Raw genomic sequence first — 22,156 nt, forward strand, 5'->3', positions numbered from 1 at the left:
TTAGGAATTTCGGGGGAGGGAAGTGGAAGGAGTCGAGGAGGGCGATTTATCCCTCAGCGCTTTCCCAACTCCGAAGAGAGCCGCCCAGCGCCTTGGGGTTTGAGATTTGCCGGCTGCCGGGAAGATGTGCCCAGGCTACAGCCTTCTGATAAGAGCTGCGAGCTCGAGACCCCCACCAGGTCCTGTTGGCCAGTACCCACGAACCTACTAGCCCCCGGCTGTCCAGGAAGTCCCTGGAGATGGGAGCCCCACGGGTCACGTGGGAGCAGGACCCAGCTGGCCACGCTCAGAGGCTGGGGGACCTGCCAGCCCCGCAGCTGCGGCCCCACCTCCATCCCCAGGGCTTTCCTCAAGCCAGTTTGGCCCCGGACACAAGGGGAGGAGACCCAAGGGCCCAAGGTGCCCCAAAACAGGCACGAAGGACCCAGTCCTGTGCTCGGCAGCTAAGTCCGAGCTGCTTCCCCAGGGTGCTGGAGCCTTTCCTGGCAGGGGTGTGGCCCTGCGCACCTGTCCAGGCCCGCAGGTGCTCTGGGCACACGAGGGCACCAATAGATGGGAAAGCGGAGCCAGAAGTTTCTTTCCTGGAGCCAGTCTGACCCATGGGGCCTTGAGCATCCCGAGGCCTCTCCCCGATTCAAGAGTACAATGTTTTTACGTCCAACTAAGGCAGGCAGTAGCCAGAAGGGATAAATCTGACCCGCTCCCCCGGGAAGTGAGTGTGTGTGGGGGGAGGGTCCCCAAATGGGCTCTTACTGTGCCTCCGGCGGGCGGGCCCCTCAACGGCCACACTGCGCACCACAAACGCACTTCCCCCCCTTCCACCAGAATGCCGCGACTTGGAGGTGGGACGGGTCGCTGGCATCTACAGGTGCCAGAAGTTAGGGAGACAAAGAGGGGAGCCGCGGGGCTGGGAGGAGGGGCCAAGCCGGTGCGCTGGGGCCTGAGGGCTGGGGGGAGTGCGAGGGTCCCACGAAGGACCGTGGAGACGCGGCGGCGTCCGTGGCGCTCCGCGCCGGGCCAGGGGCCAGCAGGTGCCCTTCCGGGCGGCCGGGGTCTGAAGAGTTAAGGCGGCCCGGGGCCCCTCCCCCTCCCCCACCCCTCCCCCGGGGCGCGGGGCGCGGGCTCCCGGGCGGGCCTGGGCGGGGCCTGACGTCCGCGGGCGGGCGGGGCGAGCTGAGCTCGGATCCCGGCTCCCGCGGCTCGCAGTCTCTGGAACGCGGAGACGCGGCCGCGAGCCGGAAAATGGCGAAGCGCGGCGCCCCGTTCCGCGCGGGGAGCGCACGGTGCGCGGGCGACCCGCGGGGCCCGGCGCGGCTGCTGCTGGCCGGGCTGGCGCTGCTGGGCGCGGCGCGGGCGCGGGCCCCGGGCGACGGCGGCTTCAGCCTGCACCCGCCCTACTTCAACCTGGCCGAGGGCGCGCGCATCGCCGCGTCCGCGACCTGCGGCGAGGAGGCCCCGGCGCGCGGGCCCCCGCGCCCCACCGAGGACCTCTACTGCAAGCTGGTGGGCGGCCCCGTGGCCGGCGGGGACCCCAGCCAGACCATACAGGTGCGCGCGGGCCGGGGACGGGCGTCCCGGAGCGCTCGGACCCGGGAGCCGGGGATCGATCGGGCTCGCGCTCGGAGTCCAGCGCGACTCCCGGGGAGTGCCGCGGCCGGGAGAGCCCGGGTACCAGCTCTCACGTCCGGACCCGCGGGTTCCGCCTCCTGGGGTACCAGGAGGGACCCCCTAACCCAGCGCTCAGGCCCGGCGGGGACACTGCGCGTCCTCCTGGAAGAGTCCGTGAAGTGTCCCCGCCGCGGACCCGGGGGCTGCGGGCGCCGGTCCAGTTCAGTGGCGCTGACCTGGGCGGGAAGGTCTGCTGCCCAGTCCCTGGAGCCCCAAGTCCGGGATCCCGGCGAGGGCGGGATTTGGCGTGGGCGCCGGCGGCCCGTGAGGAGGGGGCCGGCGACTCCGCCTTCCCCCGGGACAGGCTGGAACCTGCTGGCCTCCGGATGGGGACGGCGAAGGCGAGAGGGCCCGGCGCCTTCCCTGCCGGCCGCCAAGGGTTGCAGCGACCCGACCGGGGTCGGGAGCTCGGTGGGACTCTGGAAGTGGGAAAAGGCAAGCACTCCTGGTTTTAACCGGGACTAGTAACACCTGGGGGTCAGAGGCCGCCTCTCTGACCAGCCTGGGGGGATCCTGGCTTCAGGCTCCCCCAGTCCTCTGAGATCCGAGCCGGCAAGTGGGCTTTGCGGGAGCACTGGCCAGGAGAGCAAGGCTGTCCAGATCCTCAGGACTTCGTCGAAGCTTTGAGGACCCAGATCTGCCCCACAGCGCCCCAGCAGCCCACCCTATGCCACACCACTAACCCAGCCCCATTGGATTCCCGGGCCCCAGAGCCGGGGTAACCTGAGCCTCCTCCTCCAGCGACCTGCCTCACCTTCCTGGAGGAGAGGCTAGGAAGGTGGAGAGTGGCCGGGAAGGTTGGCTGGGGCCGTGGCGGAGGTGCACAGGGAGCCTGGGCTGGGCGCTTCCTCCCACCCCACCCACCCCACCCTTGGGCTACTGTGGGGAGGAAGGAGAGAGAGGAGGCTTGCTTCCCCTCTCCCCAAGCCTAGTGCAGTCCTCCGTGGTGAGGGTGGCAGCTCAGATAGGGAAACTGAGGCTGGGAATGGTTCAGACACCTGCTCAAAGTTGCACAGCTAAAGGAGTCATTGGGGCTGAGGGGTGGGAAGCTGCTGTCTCCTGGCAGGGGACCCCATCCCCTGTTAGGGCTGGGCCCCTAGGACACTCAGCAGATATAGGGGGCCTGGCCTAGCCCCCGGTCCCCTCCTTGTTGCCTAGTTAGGAGTCTGCCTCTTTAGCCAAGGAGGCCCCAGTCCATTCTTCCCTGACCTCGCTTTCCGAGGCCGGGTGCTCTGCAGTGCTATCTGCTCTCTCTGGCTGCCGCCGCCTCTGTGGGTTTAAAGGCCCAACCTGGGAGCCTGGCTGCTGGGCCTCACAGCCAGTCTCTGCCTCTCCAGAACTGGGGGCTTCCTGGGTGAGCCTCAAGCTGCTTATTTGTGGAATGGACACAGTGCCACGCCCACCTCACCTGGTTAGGAAGCAACAGCGTGTAGAGTCCCTTTGAAAACCTGGAGAGAAAGCACTTAGCCCTCCACTAGGGCTACTGGGGTGGATGGGGCCCTGTGACCGGGATGCCTCCTCACCATAGGACCAGCCACGTAGGGCAATATGTGACAGAGGAGGTGCTGGGGACAGGATGTCTTGGATGTGCCCCATCTTGGGAAGCCCAGCCTGCCACTGGGGCCCTGGGGCCTAGCAGCACAGCCTGAAGGTGGCGGGGACCTTTTGCCCTGGAGATTCCTAGCCCCAGGGGATGGGATAGAAGGCAGTTAACGTGTGGCTGGAGCAGGCAGGGGGCCTCAGGTTCTCCCACCCTGGCAAGCTCAGGTGGGCATTAAAGGAAGTGGGACTGGCTGGGCCAGTTCCTGGAAGGGACATCTTACCAGACCCTCTCTTCTGCCCCTGGCAGAAACCTCTGCACGGAGGGCTGGAGGGAGCCTGGTTTCCCAGCCCTGTCCTCTGTGAGCTGCAGCCTGGCAGAGGGGCTGGTGGGGCCCTGGGCATGGGGGGGCACCTGTGCCAGCTGGCTGCTGAGAGCCCAGTCAGTGGGGACTAGGGCCTTCCCTCCCCCTCCCTTTTCAGACCATCCTGTTGCCTGGTGAGAGCTGAACACATACTTCCTGGGTTTCTGGGAGACTGGAGCTTACCCTTGACCCTTGACCCTTCATCCTGCACCCAGGCCCCACCCCACCCTACTCCCCCCCCCCCCCCCAGCCAGCACTAATGGGAGTTGTTGTTCCTGAGCCCTGGGCCACATGGGCTCCTCACCCGCTGGGAGGGAGCCCAGGGTTCTAGTTTGCTGGTCTCCACTGAAGCTTGGTGTGTGGCCCACAAGGTTCCCCACTGGCCTGGCCTTCTGCTTGTGGGTGGTGTATGGGCCACCCTCCAGGACCCATGGGCGGGGCATTTGGTATCCCTGGCCCAAACCTGGCCCCTGTGTTTGGTGGCCTTCCCTCCTCTCCACTTGGATGTCACCTCCTCAGCAGGCCTCTAGTCTGGGCCACCCAAGGTGCTGACCCGCCCCTTGCCAGGTGTCAGACTGTTTTGTTTATTCCACTGTGCTACCTGGCTGTTTCCCCAAGTGTTTGTTCCACTCTATGGGGCCCTCTGGCTCTGGTGGCAGGAGTGGGTGCACACCTGCCCTGCACTTAGCTCTGTCCTCAACCCATCACCGGCACTGCTTATAGCACAGAAGGGCCAGGGGAGCCTGGGGAGCACTGAGTCTAATGGGGGGCCTGCCAGAGCCTGGGAGTGAGGGTGGGGATCTCTGTCCCCCCACCAGCTTGGATGGGTGGGGCAGCCGTGGCTCCTAGACTGCACCTCAGTGGATGCCATGTCTTCAGGGCTGCCTTTGTGTGTGGAGGGACAGCAGGTCTGGTTTCCTTGGAGGGGGCAGTCCATGGGCTGGCAGCCAGGGCTCTCCACCTCCCCTTCCTCCACCAGGGACAGCAGGCCAGGACCCTGCTAGGGCTTCCTCTGCCCCCAGGAGGACAGACCCCCAGCAGGTGGCTGATCTGCAACAGAAACAGCTGCCAGGCCCTGTGTGTGATCTGTTAATCCCCACTGTGGCTTGAGGCAGGTGCAACATTATCCCCACTCTGCAGATGGGACACTGAGACTGCACGATTGCTGTGACTTGGCCCAGTCCCAGGGCTTGGAAGTGGCGCTGGGAAGCGGCCCGCGCCTCACCTGCCACGCCCACACACCTTCCCTGTCCCCAAAGCTTAATTCTCTGGAGACAGCCCCCATCCTTGGAGGACCAACCTTGGGGGTATATGTGCCAGGGGTAGGTTGGTGGGGGTAGGGAGGACTTCTGACTCAGCTGACTCTCAGGCCATCAGGACCCCTCCTCTCCAGACTATCTTTCCATCTGTAGCTCCGCTTTCTTTCTGTCTCCCATCTCACACCATCTTGTGCGAGCACTTGGCCCCTATGGCTCTAGCTACATTGCCACAGGGTCTTTGCACTGGCAGAAGCTCTTCCTGGAGTGTCATACCCTTACCCTGAAGGTCACACCACTTCCTCAGAGAGGCTGGGCTTAATTTTCCCACTTACATCGCGTCTCCCTCTTTCTCCCAGTTCATCCTGCCAGGTCCACAACCTGTCCCCTCTGAGCCTGGGCTCCTGAACCCAGAAGGAGTAGACCCCAGCAGGTGTAGGGGATGCGGTTGGAGGTGGAAGCCAGCACGAAGAGACTGAGGGCCTGGTAGGAGGGTGACCAGAGGGACAGGCGTCCCTTTGCCCCATCCCCTGCTGACCCTACCTGTATCCCCGCAGGGCCAGTACTGCGACATCTGCACAGCCGCCAACAGCAACAAGGCACACCCCGCGAGCAACGCCATTGATGGCACGGAGCGCTGGTGGCAGAGCCCACCGCTGTCTCGCGGCCTGGAGTACAACGAGGTCAATGTCACCCTGGACCTGGGCCAGGTAGGGTCCCTTTTTCTCCTGCTGTGAGGCGGGGAAGGGAGGGGTGCTGGTGCTCTGCAGGAAGCGGGGCGCCCCGCTGTTTACTCTAAGGAATTCCTGGCTGCTGTGGGAGGGGCTGCAGGAATGCAGCCCAGGCTGGCGGAAGTGGGCATTCCTTGGATACCTGTGTTTCTGGGCTGGTCTCCTGGTTAGGGGCTAGGTGCGCCTCAGGCTCAGGCTGCAGCTCTGGGGCATCCGCCAAGGCCCAGGCTCCCACCCAGACCTTGGGGATGGGGCGTTTTCTGGTGATAAGCAAGTCCCCAGGGTGAGCAGGACCTGAGGCCCCGGGCTTCACTGTCGGGCTGAGTCAGAACCACACAGCCTCTTCCCACTCCTGCAACTCTCCCCCGATGCTCAGCTCCCGGCTCCTAGCCTGTTAAATGGGCCAGCAGTGCTGTTGCCCGCTGGAAACAGGATGGGGAGGGATGCATGAAACTGGGCCCAGCACCAGACAGCCCCCAGCCCTGCCTTGCCGGCCCCTACCTGTGAGCCCCAGAGGCCCATGTCCCGGCAATTGCTCTGCTGTGCAACGGTCTCTGTGCCTTTCTGAGTCTGTGTCCCCACTGTAACCCACGGTGTTGGAGGGGAGGTGGTGGAGGCCTCTCACAAGCCTGGCCCAAGGGCAGGCTCCCTGTGTCCCCCCCCCCCACCAGCTGGCAGCCAGGGGAGTGGGGTGCCAGCACGTGGCCTGGGGTTTCCAGAGGGACCTGGTTTTGCTGCAGTGGCCGTGCCGCTCTGGTGGGAAAGGCTGGAGAGGGGGCTGCACCTTAGAGCTCTTGGGCCCCTGCCTGTCCTGGTCCAGGTCTGGGTGGGGCTGGACTCGGAGTTCACCTCACTGGTTTGCACCATTAGGACTCCCTGTTCCTTGGAGCCTTGGGGGCCTTAGGGGCACAAGGGGATCCCAGGGGACCCTCATCTCTGGCACAGTGGGAAGATATATAGGTAGATGGGTGAGGACCTGGTTTCCATGGGTGGCTGCAGAGCAGGTGGCATCACACAGGTAGCCTCTCCTTCGGAGGTGCTTATAGCTAGGACCAAGTACCCAGCACCTGCAGGCTGCCAGCTGGGGACAGAAGGGACCAGCCCTTGGGGCCTGTCTTTCTGGCCAATTTTGAGAGGCCTTCACCACCTCCCCTCCAACTCCGTGGCTTACATGGGGACACAGGCTCAGAAGGGAGAGAGACTATTGCACAGCAAGCACCCGGGATGCAGGCTCATGTGATTTAGAAACTTGGTGCCAGCGTGCTGGGTGGTGTGGTGGAAGGGCTGTGGCACAGGAGGGCCACCCTGGGAGGGAAGGGAGGAGCCAGGGAGGGAGCTGCCCCTGCAAGGCCATGCCCCTCTTCCCATGGCAACCGCCTCTTCCCTGCAGACAGCCCTGACTCCCCATAATCCGGCCACCTCTGAGAACCCCACCTTTGAGTGTGCCAGGTCCTGGGGGACGTCTAGATATAAACCCTAAGTCTCCAATCTGTGGATTGGGCTTGGAAGAGGCCTACATTTACATTATCCTGAGCCAGGAGGGAATTTCACCATGAGGCACTCTGTTTCTCTAAGCCTCAGTTTTGCCAACTGTAAAATGGTGCGCTGGGGAGACCCTCCACCCTCCTTGTCTCCTTTCTCCTTCGCTGTGTGCACCCTTTAACCTCTGCGTGGATGACCCTGGGAGAACTCTGTCTGCCGGCCCAGGGCTGCCCCCCAGTGAATCCAACTGGCGGGGCAGGTAAACGGATTCCAGTACTGTCTTCCTGGGGTTCTGTGCTGAGGTGCTGGCCCTGGGCTGGGGCTGGGGCTTGGGCTCACCAGGAAGCTGGCCTGGGCTGGGCCAGCTGCCTTTGTTCTGGGATTGGAGCGGATGCCCCGGGAAGGGGGTGGGGGCGGCTGGCACAGGCACCGAGGGCTTCCTGTGCGGGCAGGCCTGGGGATGGTGGGCTGGGCTGCCTGCTGCCCTGTGTCTCCTGCTTGAGTGGTGGGCGCCCAGCCTGTGGCGTCTCTGTGGGCCCGGCTGGAGGCAGCCAGGCTCCTGGACAGGACATCAGGGAATGCATGGGCCTGGGCCCGCAGGGCTCCTGCTGCAGGGGAGGGCCCTAGGAAGAGACTCCCTGCCGTGCCTGGTGACTCAGGGAGAGTTTCCTGCGTCCCCTCCTGACCCACTTAGGGGTCAGAGGGAGGTTCTTGTGTGTGTCCTTGGGTCCTCAGGAAGCTTTTGGGCTGAGTGTTCAGATTGTTGGCCCTGCTCCCCCTCCGGAGCCTCACGCAGCCCTGGATGCAGATGCTGGGCTCCGGCCACCTGCTGGGGTCCTGCCTGGAGGTTCCCACCCTGGTCTCTGCCCCACCCCCAGCACACTGGCCTAGGTCTGCCCATGCTGGTGCGGGCAGAGTGGGTAGGCCTGGCTCTGCCACCCTTCTGGCTTTCGCAGTACCCCGGGGCAGCCTCCTCCCTGCCCCCGGGACCTAGGTTGGGCTGGGTGAGGAGTGCAAGGCAAGGCCTGCCTGCCCCTTCTGGCAGGGAGGCCCCTGGCTTTGTCTCGTTTGCATGCAGGTGGCTCAGGGGAAGCAGTGGCTTTGTCCCAGCCTCAGAGTCCCAGAGCTGCAAGAGCGGAGGCACTGGGGTGGGTAAAGGACAGTTGGCATGCAGGGTGGACACCGTGGCTGGCCCTGGGGTGCAGGCTGGGCCACTGAGGACTGGAGTGCCCAGTGTGGGGCTGTGCCCCCAGGACAGGGGGCCATGAGCAGGAGGAGGTAGAGCACCCCAGCAGATGCGGTGCTGGCAGGTGTGGCCGCAGTGAAGCTACTGCCCCTGGATGATGGGAGTCCTCCCTGGGTCCCCGGGGGCAACTGAGGCCGAGGTTTGTAAGTAGGACAGTGCTGGCATGGAGGGGCAGATCCCAATGCTGGCATCCGAAGGGGCTGTCGGACTGGCTGTGGGGAAGTGGTCTCAGTCTCCTCCAGGAAGTGAGAGTGCAGCATGGGGACTTGGTGGCCACTGGCTGCCGGCCCTGCAGGCCTGTGCTGTCCTGCCTGCCGCAGCTGGCCAGTGTGGGGATCGCTGGAGGCCTCCAGGGCCTGGTTGCTGTGTCTGAGGCTGATGGCATGACTTCCTGGCCCAGCTGGGCACTCAGCCATATGGCCAGTGCCCGGAGATGGTCAGCAGGGGGTGTCCAAGGAAGTGACAGGAAGTGCAGCCGTGGCCGGGCTTCGGTTACAGCTCTGGCCAGGACAGGTGCAGGGTGGGGCCAGGCCCATCCCTGCCTGCTGGACTTCCTGGGGGGGATGGAGCCGGGGTGTCCTGGTGGCATCCCTGGGCGGCTTCTGACCAAGGGAGATGGCAGTCCGTTCCCGCTGCCTGTCCCCTCCCTCTGGCTGTCCCGTTGCCAGAGAAAGTTATTCTGAGGGGCTGCCAATGCCTGGGGCTGAGGGCCCTTCTTTCCCAGCCTGTGTCTCCTGTTGCTGCCACCTTGGCCTGCGGTCACCAAATGCAGCTGTCCTGGCATGCTGGTCACCTCATTCACTCTGTACCCAAAGACACCTTGTCACCCTGCCCGGACGCCAAGCCCTGGCAGCCTCAGAGGCTTACTGTGTTCTGTGTTATCAAACCACCCCCTCACACGGCCTCCCACCACACCTTCAGGACAGACTAAACTGTTTGGATTTTGGCGCAGGGTCCCCTCGAGATAAACTCCACTTCCTGCTGCCCTCCAATGACCATCTGGCCTGTTCAGGCTGGCTGTAGCAAGGAGGGGCAGGGAACTGGGTTTGACTGGTGTGACTGGGGTCACCGAGTCCACTCTGGGTCCAGCTCTGTTGTGGTTCCAGCATTTGAGGTGCTGTCCCTGCCATCTCCCCACCCTGCTCTGGATATCTGTGGCTTAGGCATTGCCCAGAGTCAGGGCAGAGTCCGAGCCCGTGGGTCCCCTTCTGCTCTTGGGGGGTCTGTGTGTTTGTTGTCCCTCCTGGTGGTAGGCTCACTGGGTGACCCCTCAGCTTTTCCACTGTCCTTTCCCTTGGGATGGGGCCTGTATGGGCCAGCTCCCGGATGGGCTGTGGAGAGGGCTATGCTTATTTATTTACGCAGTTGGGGGCCCGAGTGGACACGCTGCCCTGCCCTGGCCTCCCTGTGGTTCCCTGCATGTTATCAGGTTTCCATATGAGGTCTGCTGAGGGGGGCAGAAAGGGGTGGCGTTGAGCAGGTGGGCCCGGGGCCTGCTGGGCTGGCTGGACATCTGGAGAGGGTAGAGGTGCAGTTGAGAGTCCAGATGCCCTGGAGCTGGATTTAAGGGCCTGGGGCAAGGAGGAGCTTCCTGCCTCCGCCTGGCCATGCGTGGGACCCCAGCCTGCGTGCTGGAACGGGCATAAGGCGTTCTTCCTGCAAGCCAGGCTGAGTCATAGACTGTTTGCTGAGTCACATCACTGGGGGGTGGGGCAGGGCCCCTTCACCCCCAAGATGTGCAGAGGCTGGGACCTGTACCCCACCATCGTCTTCCCAGCCCCCCGAAGGCCCAGGCCAGAGCCAGGCACTGGGCACAGGATGGAGCCCGCTCCCTTCCCCAGCGGTTTCAGCCTCAGGCTATCCCTTTGTGAGGAGGTATCTGAGCCGTGGAGGCTGCTGCCCGTCAGGTTCACGCCCTGGTCCCTATGTCCCCAGGGTCCCCCTCATACATGTGACTTCCAGACCTGGCCCGGCACCTGCTCACCCCTTGCCTTGGCCTTCACAACATTGGAGTGTGTGGTGTGGCTCTAGGGGTCATCCATGGGGTTCCTGCCAGGTGCCACTGGCCTCTCATCCATGGCAGGGCCGGGAGTTTCCTCCCCCAGGGGGCTCTGAACCTTTGCCCCACCGTGAACATCCCTTGCTCTGTGCCCAGGAGTGGTGGCGGCTTCCGCAGGCCCCTTGGCATCTGAGACCTGCGGCCTGTCCCAGACGCACTCCTGCTCTGGCTCTGGCCCCTGTGCCCAGGACTCCCACAGACCCCTGCGGGGCAGGGACTGCAGGAGCAGAACCTCTCCCTCAGGAGCCCTGGCCCTCGGAGGTCAGGCTGTGCGGGAGCAGGGGGCAAAGCGGCCAATGGCCTGGAGACATGCCTGCCCCAAAATAGCCAGATTTTTAAAAATAACCCACGGCTTTTGTTTGGCTTTTACTTTAAAAGACATTTTTTTCCCTTTCTACACAGAACTATGCAGCAGCGGAAAGGTCAGCCGCAGTTGGCAGCTGAGTGGAACAGGGCGAGGGGGAGGGCTCTGTCCAGGAGGCCAGTGTCTGCCCATTCCCGGTCACGCCAGGGGCGCACGAGGGTGGCCCTGAGAGTGGGGACCAGGTGGGGACAGAGCGGAGTGCCTAGGCACAGCACTCCCCACCCTTAAGTGTCTGTGTAGCTGTCAGGCCTTTGAGTCCAGCTGTCCAAGGCCTCGTCTGACAGAGGCTCCAGTGGACAGTGAGCGGAAGGTCTCTTAGCGTGTCCCCCACGTGGGAGGTTTCTGTCCCCTCTTATCCTGCCCATCAGCAGCATCTCAGAGTCAGTATTTGTGAGAGTGCACTCAGCTGGGAAAAATGTGGGCCCGGCCGGCCCGGGAAGGGCAGAGTGACCAGCCCGGGTGCAGCCTGGGGCTCCTGCTCAGGGAAAGGCGGGGGTGGGTCCCAGGGGCTCAGCTGGGCGGTCATCTCCTCAGAGCCCTCACTGGGGGCTGAGCTGCCAGAACTCCAGAGCAGCCAGGTCCATGTCTGACAAGTCTGAGTATCCCCACATTCCCAGCCCCCCTCATGCAGACCCTGTCCTGCCCTGCTGTCCCAGCCCCCAAACCCCAGCAGTGTGCAGGGTACACCGAGGGCCTGAGTGTAAGATCCATCCAGGGACTGAGCCCCTCCCCCGCTGGGCGGGGATGGGAAGATGACCTCAGAGCCTGGCAGCCGTTGAATAGGCCTGTACCCCCACCCGAGAGGCCGAGCCCAGACAGACCCACGGTCCTGCCACGCCTGGCCTTCCCTGAGCAGCAGCACCCAGAACCTGTCTCGGCTCTTGCCCTGCCTGCACCTAGGCATTTGTGCCTCCCGGGGCTGGAGCTGCATGGGGCCCGTGGTCCCAGCCAGAATGTCCTGAGTTGAGGCAGAGGACCCCATAGGCCTTGCGCAGGATGCCAGCTGCCCTGGGCTGGCTTGGCTGACAGCATCGCCAGCTGGCACCTCCTGGGGCACAAAGTCCTCCCTCGGAGCAGCGGTTGCCAGGAGTCATCTGTCCCCTGCGCTGCTCAGGCCAGGCCCTGCCTACGTGGCTGTGACTCCATGGTGCTATAAGAACACTGAGCCTTCCTGGACAGCAGGCCTCTCCCCTGGTCCTTCTGCTGCAGCCCAGGGTGGCAACCGCAGTTCCCAGTCCTTCGGGTGGGGGCTCGTGGTACCCCAAGCCGTGAGCTTAGTCCTGTGGAGGGTGGGGTGAGCCTGGTCGGGTCTCCTCGGAAGCCACCCCTTGTCTGCTGCCTCCCTTGGGGGTTCTTGGCATGGGGAACCTGAGGCAGGGAGCCCACGGTGGGTCACTGAATCGGTAGACACGAGGCTGGGGGTGAAGACAGGCTGGGGAGTCTCAGGCAGAGGAGGGTCTGAGGGGACAGGGCTGGGAGGGGCCGTCTGTCCTGGAGGCATCCAGGGCCTGGTGTGGGTGGGTGGGCTCCAGTCAGAGAGTGCTTCCCCACAGAGGCGGCCAAAGGGCCTGCTATGCCAGGGCTGGGGCAGGTGGGGCTGAGGGGCTTCAGTGGGGGCAGGTGTGTGGTGATGTCCCAGGTTGCTGTCCTTTGGTCAGGAAAATGAGAAACAAAGCTTTGGCCTCCCGCAGTCAAAGTTGAGCCAACACCAGCAGGCAGGCTGAGGTCTGGTCTTTGGGGTTAGGGTACTTTAGAGGGAACAGCGTCCCCTGCCTTGGGCTGGGGCTTGTCCTTGACTGTCCAGGCCACAGCCAAGCTGCAGTTCCAAGTCCTGGCTGGTTGGGCGCCCCCTCCGCCACGCCGCTGAGGTGAATTCTGGGAGGGCCGATTTTCCAGTCTGCGTCCCCCGAGGGGCCTCCTAATGGCAAAGCAGGGCCCTAACCTGCTCTGTACTGTTGTGCTCCTGGATCTGGGAGCAGGTGACCAGGGTGAGGCTGGGACAGGGTCTGTGGCAGGAAGAGCGTTCAGCTGCCCAGTGTGCTAGGAGCTGGGGTGTTTGGGGTGTGATCGTCTGTCCTGGATGGACATCGGGGCTTCCAGGCTGTGCTTCCGTGTCTGCTGTGGACGCTGCCGGGGACAGGCTGCTTCCCCTGTGGGCTGTGCCCATCCTCCACCAAGTCCCCTCTGCAGCCACGGAGCCCATGGGCCCTGAGCTCTTTGGGGAGGAGGCTGGGGATCTGGAGATCACCTCCAGATCAGGGGTACTGTTGTCCTCCACTGTCCCTAGTGTAGGTGCCACCCTGTGGACCCAGTTGGCCCCTTATCACAGGGTTCCTCAACTGCTCAGCCCCATGCAAGGGATGCTGCACCCCCTGCTGTGCCTCACACCCTGCAGGGCACACTGGCCCCAGCAGCGTGCAAGGGTCCCAGCACCCTGAGTCCAGCACCCTGAGTCCTCGCCGCTCCCCCACAGGTCTTCCATGTGGCCTACGTGCTCATCAAGTTTGCCAACTCCCCTCGGCCGGACCTTTGGGTGCTGGAGCGCTCCACAGATTTCGGCCACACCTACCAGCCGTGGCAGTTCTTCGCCTGTGAGTGTCCAGGAGCCATGGGCTCTGGGAGTGGCCCTGAGACACAACTGCCCTCACCACACCTTCTCGAGGTCCCTGGAGCCTTGCCTGGCTCGCAGCCCTGTCTCCTGGGTGGGACTGGCGGTGCAGCCTCCCCACGGCAGTGGCAAGTGTGTTAGCTCTCGCCCCGGCCTTCCGGGCAGGACTCGTACAGAAGCCAGTGGCGCCTGCCCGGAAGCACTGAACCATCTCTTGGCTCCTCTGGACTGGCAGCATGGTTGGGTGGCTTCCCTAGTGATGGAGTGGCCCTGGCAACACTGGGCTTGCTTCCTGCCAGCTTAGTTGCCTATGTCAGGCGACAGTGCCGCAGTCAGTGGCTGGCCCTGGCTGTGGGTACCCGGATTGGCCATGTTGGCAGGATAGGGTCACTCCTATGGGATGGGCCTAGTCCCGGCTCCTGAGACTGGGGGAAGGCTGCTGGGATCGTCCCCAGGGAGGGGTGAGAGTGGTCCTCTGGGAGGGACACCTGCTCCCTGGTGTGCTGTGGGGAGCAGTGGCACCTGGGTGGGCTAGTGCCATTTGTGCCAGTGCAGCCTCCCTGGCCAGGGACCAGGCCACCACCATCTGTTGGAATTCTGCTCTTTGGCCAACAGATTCTGTGGGTCAGTGCTGTGCCAGTGGGGCACCCCGTCCAGGGTGACTTCACTTCCATTTGGGCGAGGTCAAGGGGTGCAGAAGCACTACTTGGTGCCCAGGGTCAGCGGGATGTCTGTGGCCCCTGCTCTCATCCTCCAGTTTATCTCCGCAGCCTCCAAGAGGGATTGCCTGGAGCGGTTTGGGCCTCGGACGCTGGAGCGAATCACGCAGGATGACGATGTCATTTGCACCACTGAGTACTCACGCATCGTGCCCCTGGAGAATGGCGAGGTGGGCCCCAGGGTGGACTGGAGCGGCACATTGGGCAGTGGCTGGGTGCAGGCGGTCACACCCAGCCTTGCTTGCTGCCCGCAGATCGTGGTGTCCCTGGTGAACGGACGTCCGGGGGCCATGAACTTCTCCTACTCCCCGCGCCTGCGTGACTTCACCAAAGCCACCAATGTGCGTCTGCGCTTCCTGCGCACCAACACACTGCTGGGCCACCTCATGGGCAAGGCGCTGCGGGACCCCACTGTCACCCGCCGGGTGAGCTCCAGGTGGCCGGGTGGGGGTGAGGCGGGGAAGGGGCGGGCTCGAGGGCGGACAGGGGCTCACGTGCTCGGCTTGCAGTACTACTACAGCATCAAGGACATCAGCGTCGGCGGCCGCTGCGTCTGCCACGGCCACGCGGATGTGTGCGACGCCAAGGACCCCTTGGACCCTTTCAGGTGAGGCCTGGGCTCCCTGCAGTCCCGACCTGGGCTGGGAGATCTCCTGGCACTGCCTCCCTGGCGTGGAGGGAGGACCTGTACCGGCCGCCCGCATGGTGATGGGGAGGAGCCAGGCCCTGGAGCCTGCTCAGGTTGCCTTGTCTTGGGTGGTGGGGTTTGTTCCACAGCCAGTGGTGATGGGGTTCTCCCGCCCCAGGGCTCAAAGAGGGGAGTCACGGATGGAGGCCATCAAACCCACCTGTGCGGGGCATGGTCGTGCACATCTGTAATCCCAGCACTCTGGAGGCTAAGGCTTGCTTGCCATGAGTTCGAGGCCAGCCTGGGTTAATGGCCTGCCTGAACATAGCAAGACTGTCTCAGAAAACCCAAAACCCCCAGGCTGCACACATGGACAGGTGCCCATCGCTTGCCCAGGCAATCCTCATGCACTTTGGGCATGTGTTCCCCAGCTTCCTTGACCCCTCACACAGACACAGCCAAGGACAGGGGTGAAGTCCAGGATGGGGGACAGCTAGCACCCCATTGAACGCTGTGGTCATCCAGCCAAGGGCTCCAACCTCTCCAACCGCTGCAGGGCTCTGCCGTGGCTCTGCCCACAGCAGCAGATGTGTTCCTGGGACCCACTCAGAACCGGGTGGCCAGGCAGGGCCCCACTGCTATCAGGCGGTTTGTACCTGAAGCCAGATCCCTGGTGGCGCTGGCGTGGAGGCATCCCTCTTGTAAATGGCTGGCTGGAGCCTGGCCCTGGGCTAGCACACTGGACTCATCTTGGTCCTCATTCTGCCTGGGGGCAGCTCTAGGGCATCAGGTTCTTCCTTCAAACTTTCCGCCAGCAGCGAAGGACGTGAGGCCCAGCCCTGGCCCCAGGACACCTGTTCTGGATAGTCGGGCTTGGGAGGGTGACTGACGGGAGGGTGACACAGCGGGGACAGGGTTGGGTGAGGCTCCTGTGGGGGCTGCCACGGCTCAGGCAGGCTCACCCTGCTGTCTCTGTCACTACAAAGCCCTTTGGGCCCTGCTTCTTGCCCTCGGACGCCCTCGGACGCCCTTGGACGTGAGACCTGCTGTGGGCCCTGCTGAGCTACAGCTCTGCACTCGTGCTCGAGTGCAGAGGAGACAAGGGAGGCCCAGGTGGGACGGAAGCTCAGCCCCGTTCCACGGCCAAAACTGAGCCTCTCAGGAGTGGCCAGCGGCTGTGAAGGGGCAGCACAGTCACCCAGCCCAAGGACCTGGCAGGCTGCTCCTGCCCTGGAGCCCTGGGCCCTGGGGACACTTCCTGGGAGTAGGTCCTAGCCAGCGCCACTGCAGGCCCCACTCAGTTGCCCTGGGAAATTAAGTGCCCAGTGGGAACGCAGCTCCAGATGGCTGGGAGTGGAGCCAGCAGACAGCCGAGCTGGCCTCGGAGGAGCCGAGGATTCTGAGCCCTGGGGCTGGGCCTGCCCTCACCTGCCAGGAGAGGCCTCATTATCTTGACTCAGACCTTGACTCGGCGCACTGAGCCCAGCCCACCCTGCAGGGCCTGAGGGGCTGTGCAAGCCAGGCCTCCCCCCAGCACCTCAGACCCCAACAGAAGTGGGTCACCATGGCTTCCACCATGGTCAGTCCCCACACTGACCGGTGTTCCCTCTGCCACTGCAGGGTGAATGGCTCCTTGGGTCCTGCTGGCACTTCTGTTTTTGTTTGGACATGGTCTTGCTAGTGGTTCAGGCTGACCTTGAACTCCCAGGGATCTTTCTGCCTCCTCATCCCAAATGCTAATTACAGGCATGTGCCACCATGCCAGGCCGGTCCCTGCACTGCCCCTCCAGTGTGTCGGCCACTGTGGCTCCACCACCCGCCCTGCCTCCGACCTCTGCCTTGCTCCCACCCCGGTGACCCTGGCACGCTGCTTGCCTTCTCTGCTCCTCTGGTCGGAGGCCGTCCGTTTGGTTCCTGTCGGAGGCACCCTTGCATCTTTGTCCGCTTCTTGTCGTGGTGGCCGCCCCTGCTTTTCCTCAGGCCTCCCTGACAGTGAACTGCTCTGCCGCCTCCGAGCAACACCTGGGCCCACGCCTGGTGGTCCTGGCTGTGCATTGTTCCTGCTTGGGGCAGCACGTCATTCCCTCTCTGGTGCCCACTGGTCACCCTGTCCTCTCCATTCTGTGTTCTCCCAGTGCGTCCTGTCTTGGGTGTTCGCTGTGGGCATCTCAGGTGTGGTTTGCAGTGGCTGTGTGGTTTGTGGGTGCTGGTGTGGCTGATTGAGGTTCTTGATGGCCAGTGCATCTCCTGACTTGGGAGGCCTCCTGTCCCGGCCTCTGGCCGTGCCCAGGGGAGTCTGTGCTGCTCCGGTGTCTGTCTCTGTGTGTTCCTCTTCTGGTGGGCTCCAGAGCTCTGTGTCCTCTGTGTCCTGCAGATCGACTCAGAGGTGCTGAGGGTTAGACATGTTCCCTGTGACTTCATGCACTGCCCTCCCACCCTGCTGTCTGCGTTCCTTAATCGAGACCGTGGCCTTCCCATCTCTGACTTCCCTTCTGACGTGGGACGCGGGGATGTCTCACGGTTCTCTCTGTCGCAGACCCCTGACATCGTGGCTGCCTTCTGCTCAGCCTGTCCATTGGGTCTTTCCGTGATCACTGGTTTTGCCTCTGGGAACTGCAGCTGGTTCCCTTTCACATCTGCTCTCTCTTCTTCCTGCTTTTCCATCTTGCTTTCGGTGCTGCTGGGGACAGAACCCCGGGCCTCAAGCAGGCTGGCGGAGTGCTCTGCCGCTGAGCTGCACCCTCAGTCCTGGCACCTGCCTTTGTGTCCGCCCTCATGTTTTGGGCTGCTCTGTTTATGCAACTCCTTCGTAGCTCCTGTCAGAGCATACGCTGAGCGTCCACTGGCCCTCCCGCGGTGTCTCTCTGCCAGGTCCTTAGCAGAGCCTTCTCTGCACGCCCTGTGCTGCCTAGGTCAGGGGGAGAAGCCCTCCAGGGTAGCTTTGTAGAGTTTATGCCCGGGAATTGCTATCCTATGGTCACTTAATTCCTTGAGGTTTAGGGGTCCCATGCCGCATAGCTAATTGAGAAGTGAACATCAGCGATGGGCCCTTGGGCTCCCAGCTCAGGCCTGGAGTCAGGACGGGCAGACTGCTTGTTGATCACTGCAGCTGGTGGCAGTGTGCTTCCTCTTCTGAGGAAATGGCCTTCCCAGATGTTCCTGGCTTCAGCCTGAAGGATACCGAGGGTGACAGTCATGGGCTGGAGTCGGGTGGTTTGGGATGCAGGCTGGCTCCCAGGGTCCTGCTCAGGAAACACAGTTTAGCATCCAGGAGCCCAGAGCTCTGTTCATCTCTGCCCCAGAAGAGTGGCCTGAGGCTTGGGTGCAGTGCTGTGGTGTGAGTGTCCCAGGCAGTAGATGGCTCCACCCTCCGTCCTCAGTGCTGACCAGCTGTCCCCCTGCCTACTGAAGCAGCAGGCAGGAGGCCATCGTGCCGACCTGGTGTCCACCCCATGCTGGGAGAGGAAGCGGTTTTTGGTCACTTGCCCTGGGGGGCTGCCCTGCACATGGGGGCGGGAGTCTGGACTGCCTGCCAGAGCTGAGATCTGGGCTTCGGGGAGCAGCTGCGTCCCTTCTCCAGGACCTGGCTGTGAGAGCCCAGGCTTGGGTCTTGCTCATGGTGGGACGGACCAAGGATCCAGGCTGCTGAGCACTCCGGCACACCCCTTCCTGTTCCCTGTGACCAGGGCAGCTCTGCGGAGCTATGGGGTGGGCGGCAGTGGGTCCAGGCAAGGACAGCTGAGGAAACTGAGGACAGGGGATCTGTGCCCGCATAGCAGGCCCGCAGTAGCCAAGGGGGACCGCAGCCCCTCCAGAGTGGGGGCCAACGACCTGTCCACCAGGGCCAGTGCTGCGTCTCCAGGGGTGTCTGAGCACCTTGGTGCCCATGTGTCGCCCACAGGCTGCAGTGTGCCTGCCAGCACAACACCTGCGGGGGCTCCTGTGACCGCTGCTGCCCTGGCTTCAACCAGCAGCCGTGGAAGCCAGCTACCACTGACAGCGCCAACGAGTGCCAGTGTGAGTCCCCTGTGCCCACTCACGTGCCCTGCTGTGGGCCCCCTGGTCATGGGATGTGTCTTGGAGGATGTGCTGACCCCTGTGTCCTCTTCCCTTTAGCCTGTAACTGCCATGGCCATGCCCACGACTGTTACTACGACCCCGAGGTGGACCGGCGTAATGCCAGCCAGAACCAGGACAATGTGTACCAGGGCGGGGGGGTTTGCATCGATTGCCAGGTGGGCTGCCAGAGGGAGGGCAGCATGGGGGCTGGCATGGGGCGGCGGGTGGGCCTGGACTCAGGGCCTCCACCTCCCCTTTCGCAGCACCACACCACCGGCATCAACTGTGAGCGCTGCCTGCCGGGCTTCTACCGCTCCCCGGACCAGCCTCTCGACTCGCCGCATGCCTGCCTCCGTGAGTGGCCCAGCCTGGGTGGGCAGGGGTCCTGCACTGGGAGGGGGCGGCACAGAGCCTGCCCAGGGCCCAGGGTGGGTAGCGGGCCCTGTGGCTGTGGGAGGCCTGGCCAGCATTCTCAGCCCCCTGCCCATACGAGGGAGGCAGAGGCTGCTGCACCCTCGAGCCAGCGCTGCGGGGCCTGCTGGCACCGGGCCTGGGGTCTCAGGGACTGTGGACCTGCCCTGCCAGGCTGCAGCTGCGAGTCGGCCTTCACCGACGGGACGTGCGAGGACCTGACTGGCCGCTGCTACTGCCGGCCCAACTTCACTGGGGAGCGGTGTGACGCCTGTGCTGAGGGCTTCGTGGTCTTCCCACAGTGCTCCCGTGAGGCTTAGCTGGGGCAGGGGTGCCCTGCGGAGGGGGGCACCCACGCTGGGCCCAGAGGGCGGCCAAGCTAACCCGGTCGATGGGTGTTCTCTCTGCAGCACTGCCGTCCGCCCACAATGACTCCAGGGAGCAGGTGCTGCCGGCCGGGCAGATCGTGCGTAAGTGTCATGGCCCGAGCCCTGTCGAAAGGGCAGATTGCCTTGTAGTCACTTTTGGGGACTTCGTTTTGATGCACAGTTGCACGGAAAACCTTAAAAAGATAGATCAGCATGGAGTTGGAGCAGAAGTTAGCTCAGCAGCTTGCAGGTGACCCCGCCCGGCAATGTCCCCTGCACATGACTGAGCGAGGCTACCTCCTCTGGCCAGGGTCCCCCCTCTCCCCCCCCCCCAGGCCCCCCCCCAGGCCCCCCCCCCCCAGCAGGCAGCAGGCAGGCACGACCTCCCTCTGCTAGGGCTTCCCGCACTCAGGTTCTGCTCTGTTTTCATTCTTTCTCTCCTCCGCTCCCCCTCCCCTTGCGCACCCCCTCTTGATTTCTTTTGTTTTTTCGTCCTTTGAGATAGGGGCTCACTGTCGAGTTCAGGCAGGCCTTGAAGTCTCTACGTGGCCCGGCTGGCCTGCCTCGGCCTCCAAGGGCTGGGGTGACAGGTGTGCGCCTCCTCCTCCAGCGATGCTGGGATGGGCAGCGGCCGGTCCCGTAGGCGGTGTTGGGTCTCCAGATGTGCATGTCGTTTCGGTCGTGGCTGCCGAGTGCCCAGCTGCTCTCTGAGCGCCAGCTCGTGTCAGCGGGCAGCAGCGTGGGCCGTGGTGCCGTCTCGTTCCTGTGCGCTTGGCTGGCAGAGCTTCCTCCGCCCCGTGCACAGACGCCCTCCCCGTCTTGTGTCTCTCGCCTGACACTTGATCGCGTCTGCTGTCTTCCGGGGCTGGGCCTGCCTGGGGTCTGGCTCCTGGCCAGCCTGTCGGGCCCGGTCACCTTCGCCTGTCAGGTGGATCCTGCTGTGGACTCGAGCTGGGCCAGGCTCTTCCCTCAGTCCCATTAGCCCTTTCTACACGTTGTGTGGGGTCCTTCCCGCAGCCTGACTTTCCTTTGTGTTTTTTAGGGACTGGTTTTCAGGCCAGATTCTCACATTTTTAGGTGATTCTGTCAGTGCTGTTCTTGGCTTCTCTGACTTTGGTACATTTGGAACCAGGGCTGCTTCTGGGTGGTTTTCTTTCTTACGGGTCATCAACAGCATAAACCAAGGGGCTGTGAACTTTGCTAGGGGGCCGGGAGGTAAGCACATGTCCTAGACTGGGGGCCACATGGTCTCCGATGGCTGTCAGCTCTGCCTCTGCAGATGCCTGGGAAGGAGTGGGCCGGCTGCCTCCCAAATATCTTCATTTGCCAAAGCAGGTGGCAGAGCCCTTGGGCTGTCATTTACCAACCCCGATGTAAACTGTTGAAGGTTCTTACCCTGCAGGACCCTGGCAAGCACTAGTGCTCAGGTCCCCACTTCGAATGTTCTTATGGTTCAGAGACTTACACTAAGGCCTCCCTCACGTGAGCCCAGCACAGAACATGATGTCTTTCCTCATGTCTGCATTCACGAGGGAGTCTGGCTTGGCCGTGTTAAGTTTGTGTGTGTTCTTGGGAAACAACCCTTGCGTTTCTGCTCTGCGGATCCTTTCAAAAAGTCACAAGAATCGTCCGCATTAAAAGTCAGAGCTGAAATGTGTGTACCATTGTTACCCCCAATGGATGTACTTTAAAATTTTGTCGTAGCTGTTCTCTTCCTCCTCCTCCTCCTCCTTTTCTTTTCCATCTATCTATGAATAAAATGGCTTTGCAGGGAGAAAGACCTGCCAAGCGCAGCGGTGCAGGCCTGCGACTCCGGCTGTGCCGGAGCAGGAGGCTGAGTAAGCCTGGGAACTTGGGGCCGGTACGGCACAGCCAGACAGCGTGGCTCCGGCGTGAACAAAAACAGCTTCCATTCCATGGAGCTGCTGGAGCCAGCTCGTCCTGATGCCCAGATCTTCGGTTAAGGTGCTGCCTTCTGTGCTCACGGTAGCTGATCATGTCCTGCCTCATCTGTCTTACGTCTTTCAGTTAGTCATATTTTTGTTAGCAAACTGCTGGTTTCATTTGGGTGTTTAAATGCCTGTTAGTAAAAGCTATACACGACGTTCTATTACAGCTTTTAAATTTCCTTTCATCTATTGTCTATTTTTTTCTCTCTCTTCTCTGTTGATCTGATTGAATCAAGATTTGTAAATCTACTAATGTTTCCAGAGTGTAGCTTGCCCAGGGGGTTGGGCACAGGCGGGGCCCAAGTACAGGCACCAGGCACAAGGACCAGTCGCTGTGAATGTGGCGTTAGTGCTGGAGTCCCTTCCGCTGGGTTTCCTGTGCCAACCCCAAACCCTTGGGTTTTTATCTTAGGCCAGGACTCACTGCCTGAGCTACCTGTCATCTGGCCACGCTCTTGCTGGGCTGTACCTGCCCTTTTATCTTTTTTCTTTCTTTCTTTCTTTCTTTCTTTCTTTCTTTCTTTCTTTCCTTCCTTCCTTCCTTCCTTCCTTCCTTCCTTCCTTCCTTCCGTCTTTTTGAGAAAGGGTCTCGCTATGCGGTTCAGGCTGGCCTTGAGCTCACTTTATAGCCCAGGCTGGTCTCAAACTCCTGCCTCAGCTCCAGGGTGCTGGGATTACCGCCGTTGTCTACTTTTCTACCTAAA

The 22,156-nt window shown here is 62.8% G+C and overlaps 1 protein-coding gene across 2 annotated transcripts in view; it reads left to right on the forward strand.

The window, feature by feature from the left end:
- Nucleotides 1-1,192: 1,192 nt before the first annotated feature.
- The window catches only part of Lama5 (laminin subunit alpha 5), a 43,025-nt gene continuing 22,061 nt past the window's right edge, over nt 1,193-22,156 (forward strand). Inside the window, exons 1-11 of one of the 2 annotated variants that reach the window (XM_063248067.1) lie at nt 1,193-1,548; nt 5,386-5,538; nt 13,184-13,301; nt 14,089-14,207; nt 14,292-14,462; nt 14,547-14,644; nt 18,567-18,682; nt 18,782-18,900; nt 18,988-19,078; nt 19,310-19,444; nt 19,546-19,605. In XM_063248067.1, coding sequence (XP_063104137.1) covers nt 1,243-1,548; nt 5,386-5,538; nt 13,184-13,301; nt 14,089-14,207; nt 14,292-14,462; nt 14,547-14,644; nt 18,567-18,682; nt 18,782-18,900; nt 18,988-19,078; nt 19,310-19,444; nt 19,546-19,605 — 1,486 coding nt within the window. In that variant the 5' untranslated portion in view covers nt 1,193-1,242. The remainder of the gene's footprint in view (nt 1,549-5,385; nt 5,539-13,183; nt 13,302-14,088; nt 14,208-14,291; nt 14,463-14,546; nt 14,645-18,566; nt 18,683-18,781; nt 18,901-18,987; nt 19,079-19,309; nt 19,445-19,545; nt 19,606-22,156) is intronic. The other variant, XM_013144569.2, reaches the window with a different exon arrangement.

The sequence above is a fragment of the Cavia porcellus genome, unplaced genomic scaffold (assembly GCF_034190915.1).
Source record: "Cavia porcellus strain 051 isolate PalLab524CR breed Dunkin Hartley unplaced genomic scaffold, mCavPor4.1 scaffold_5, whole genome shotgun sequence".
Taxonomy (NCBI): domain Eukaryota; kingdom Metazoa; phylum Chordata; class Mammalia; order Rodentia; family Caviidae; genus Cavia; species Cavia porcellus.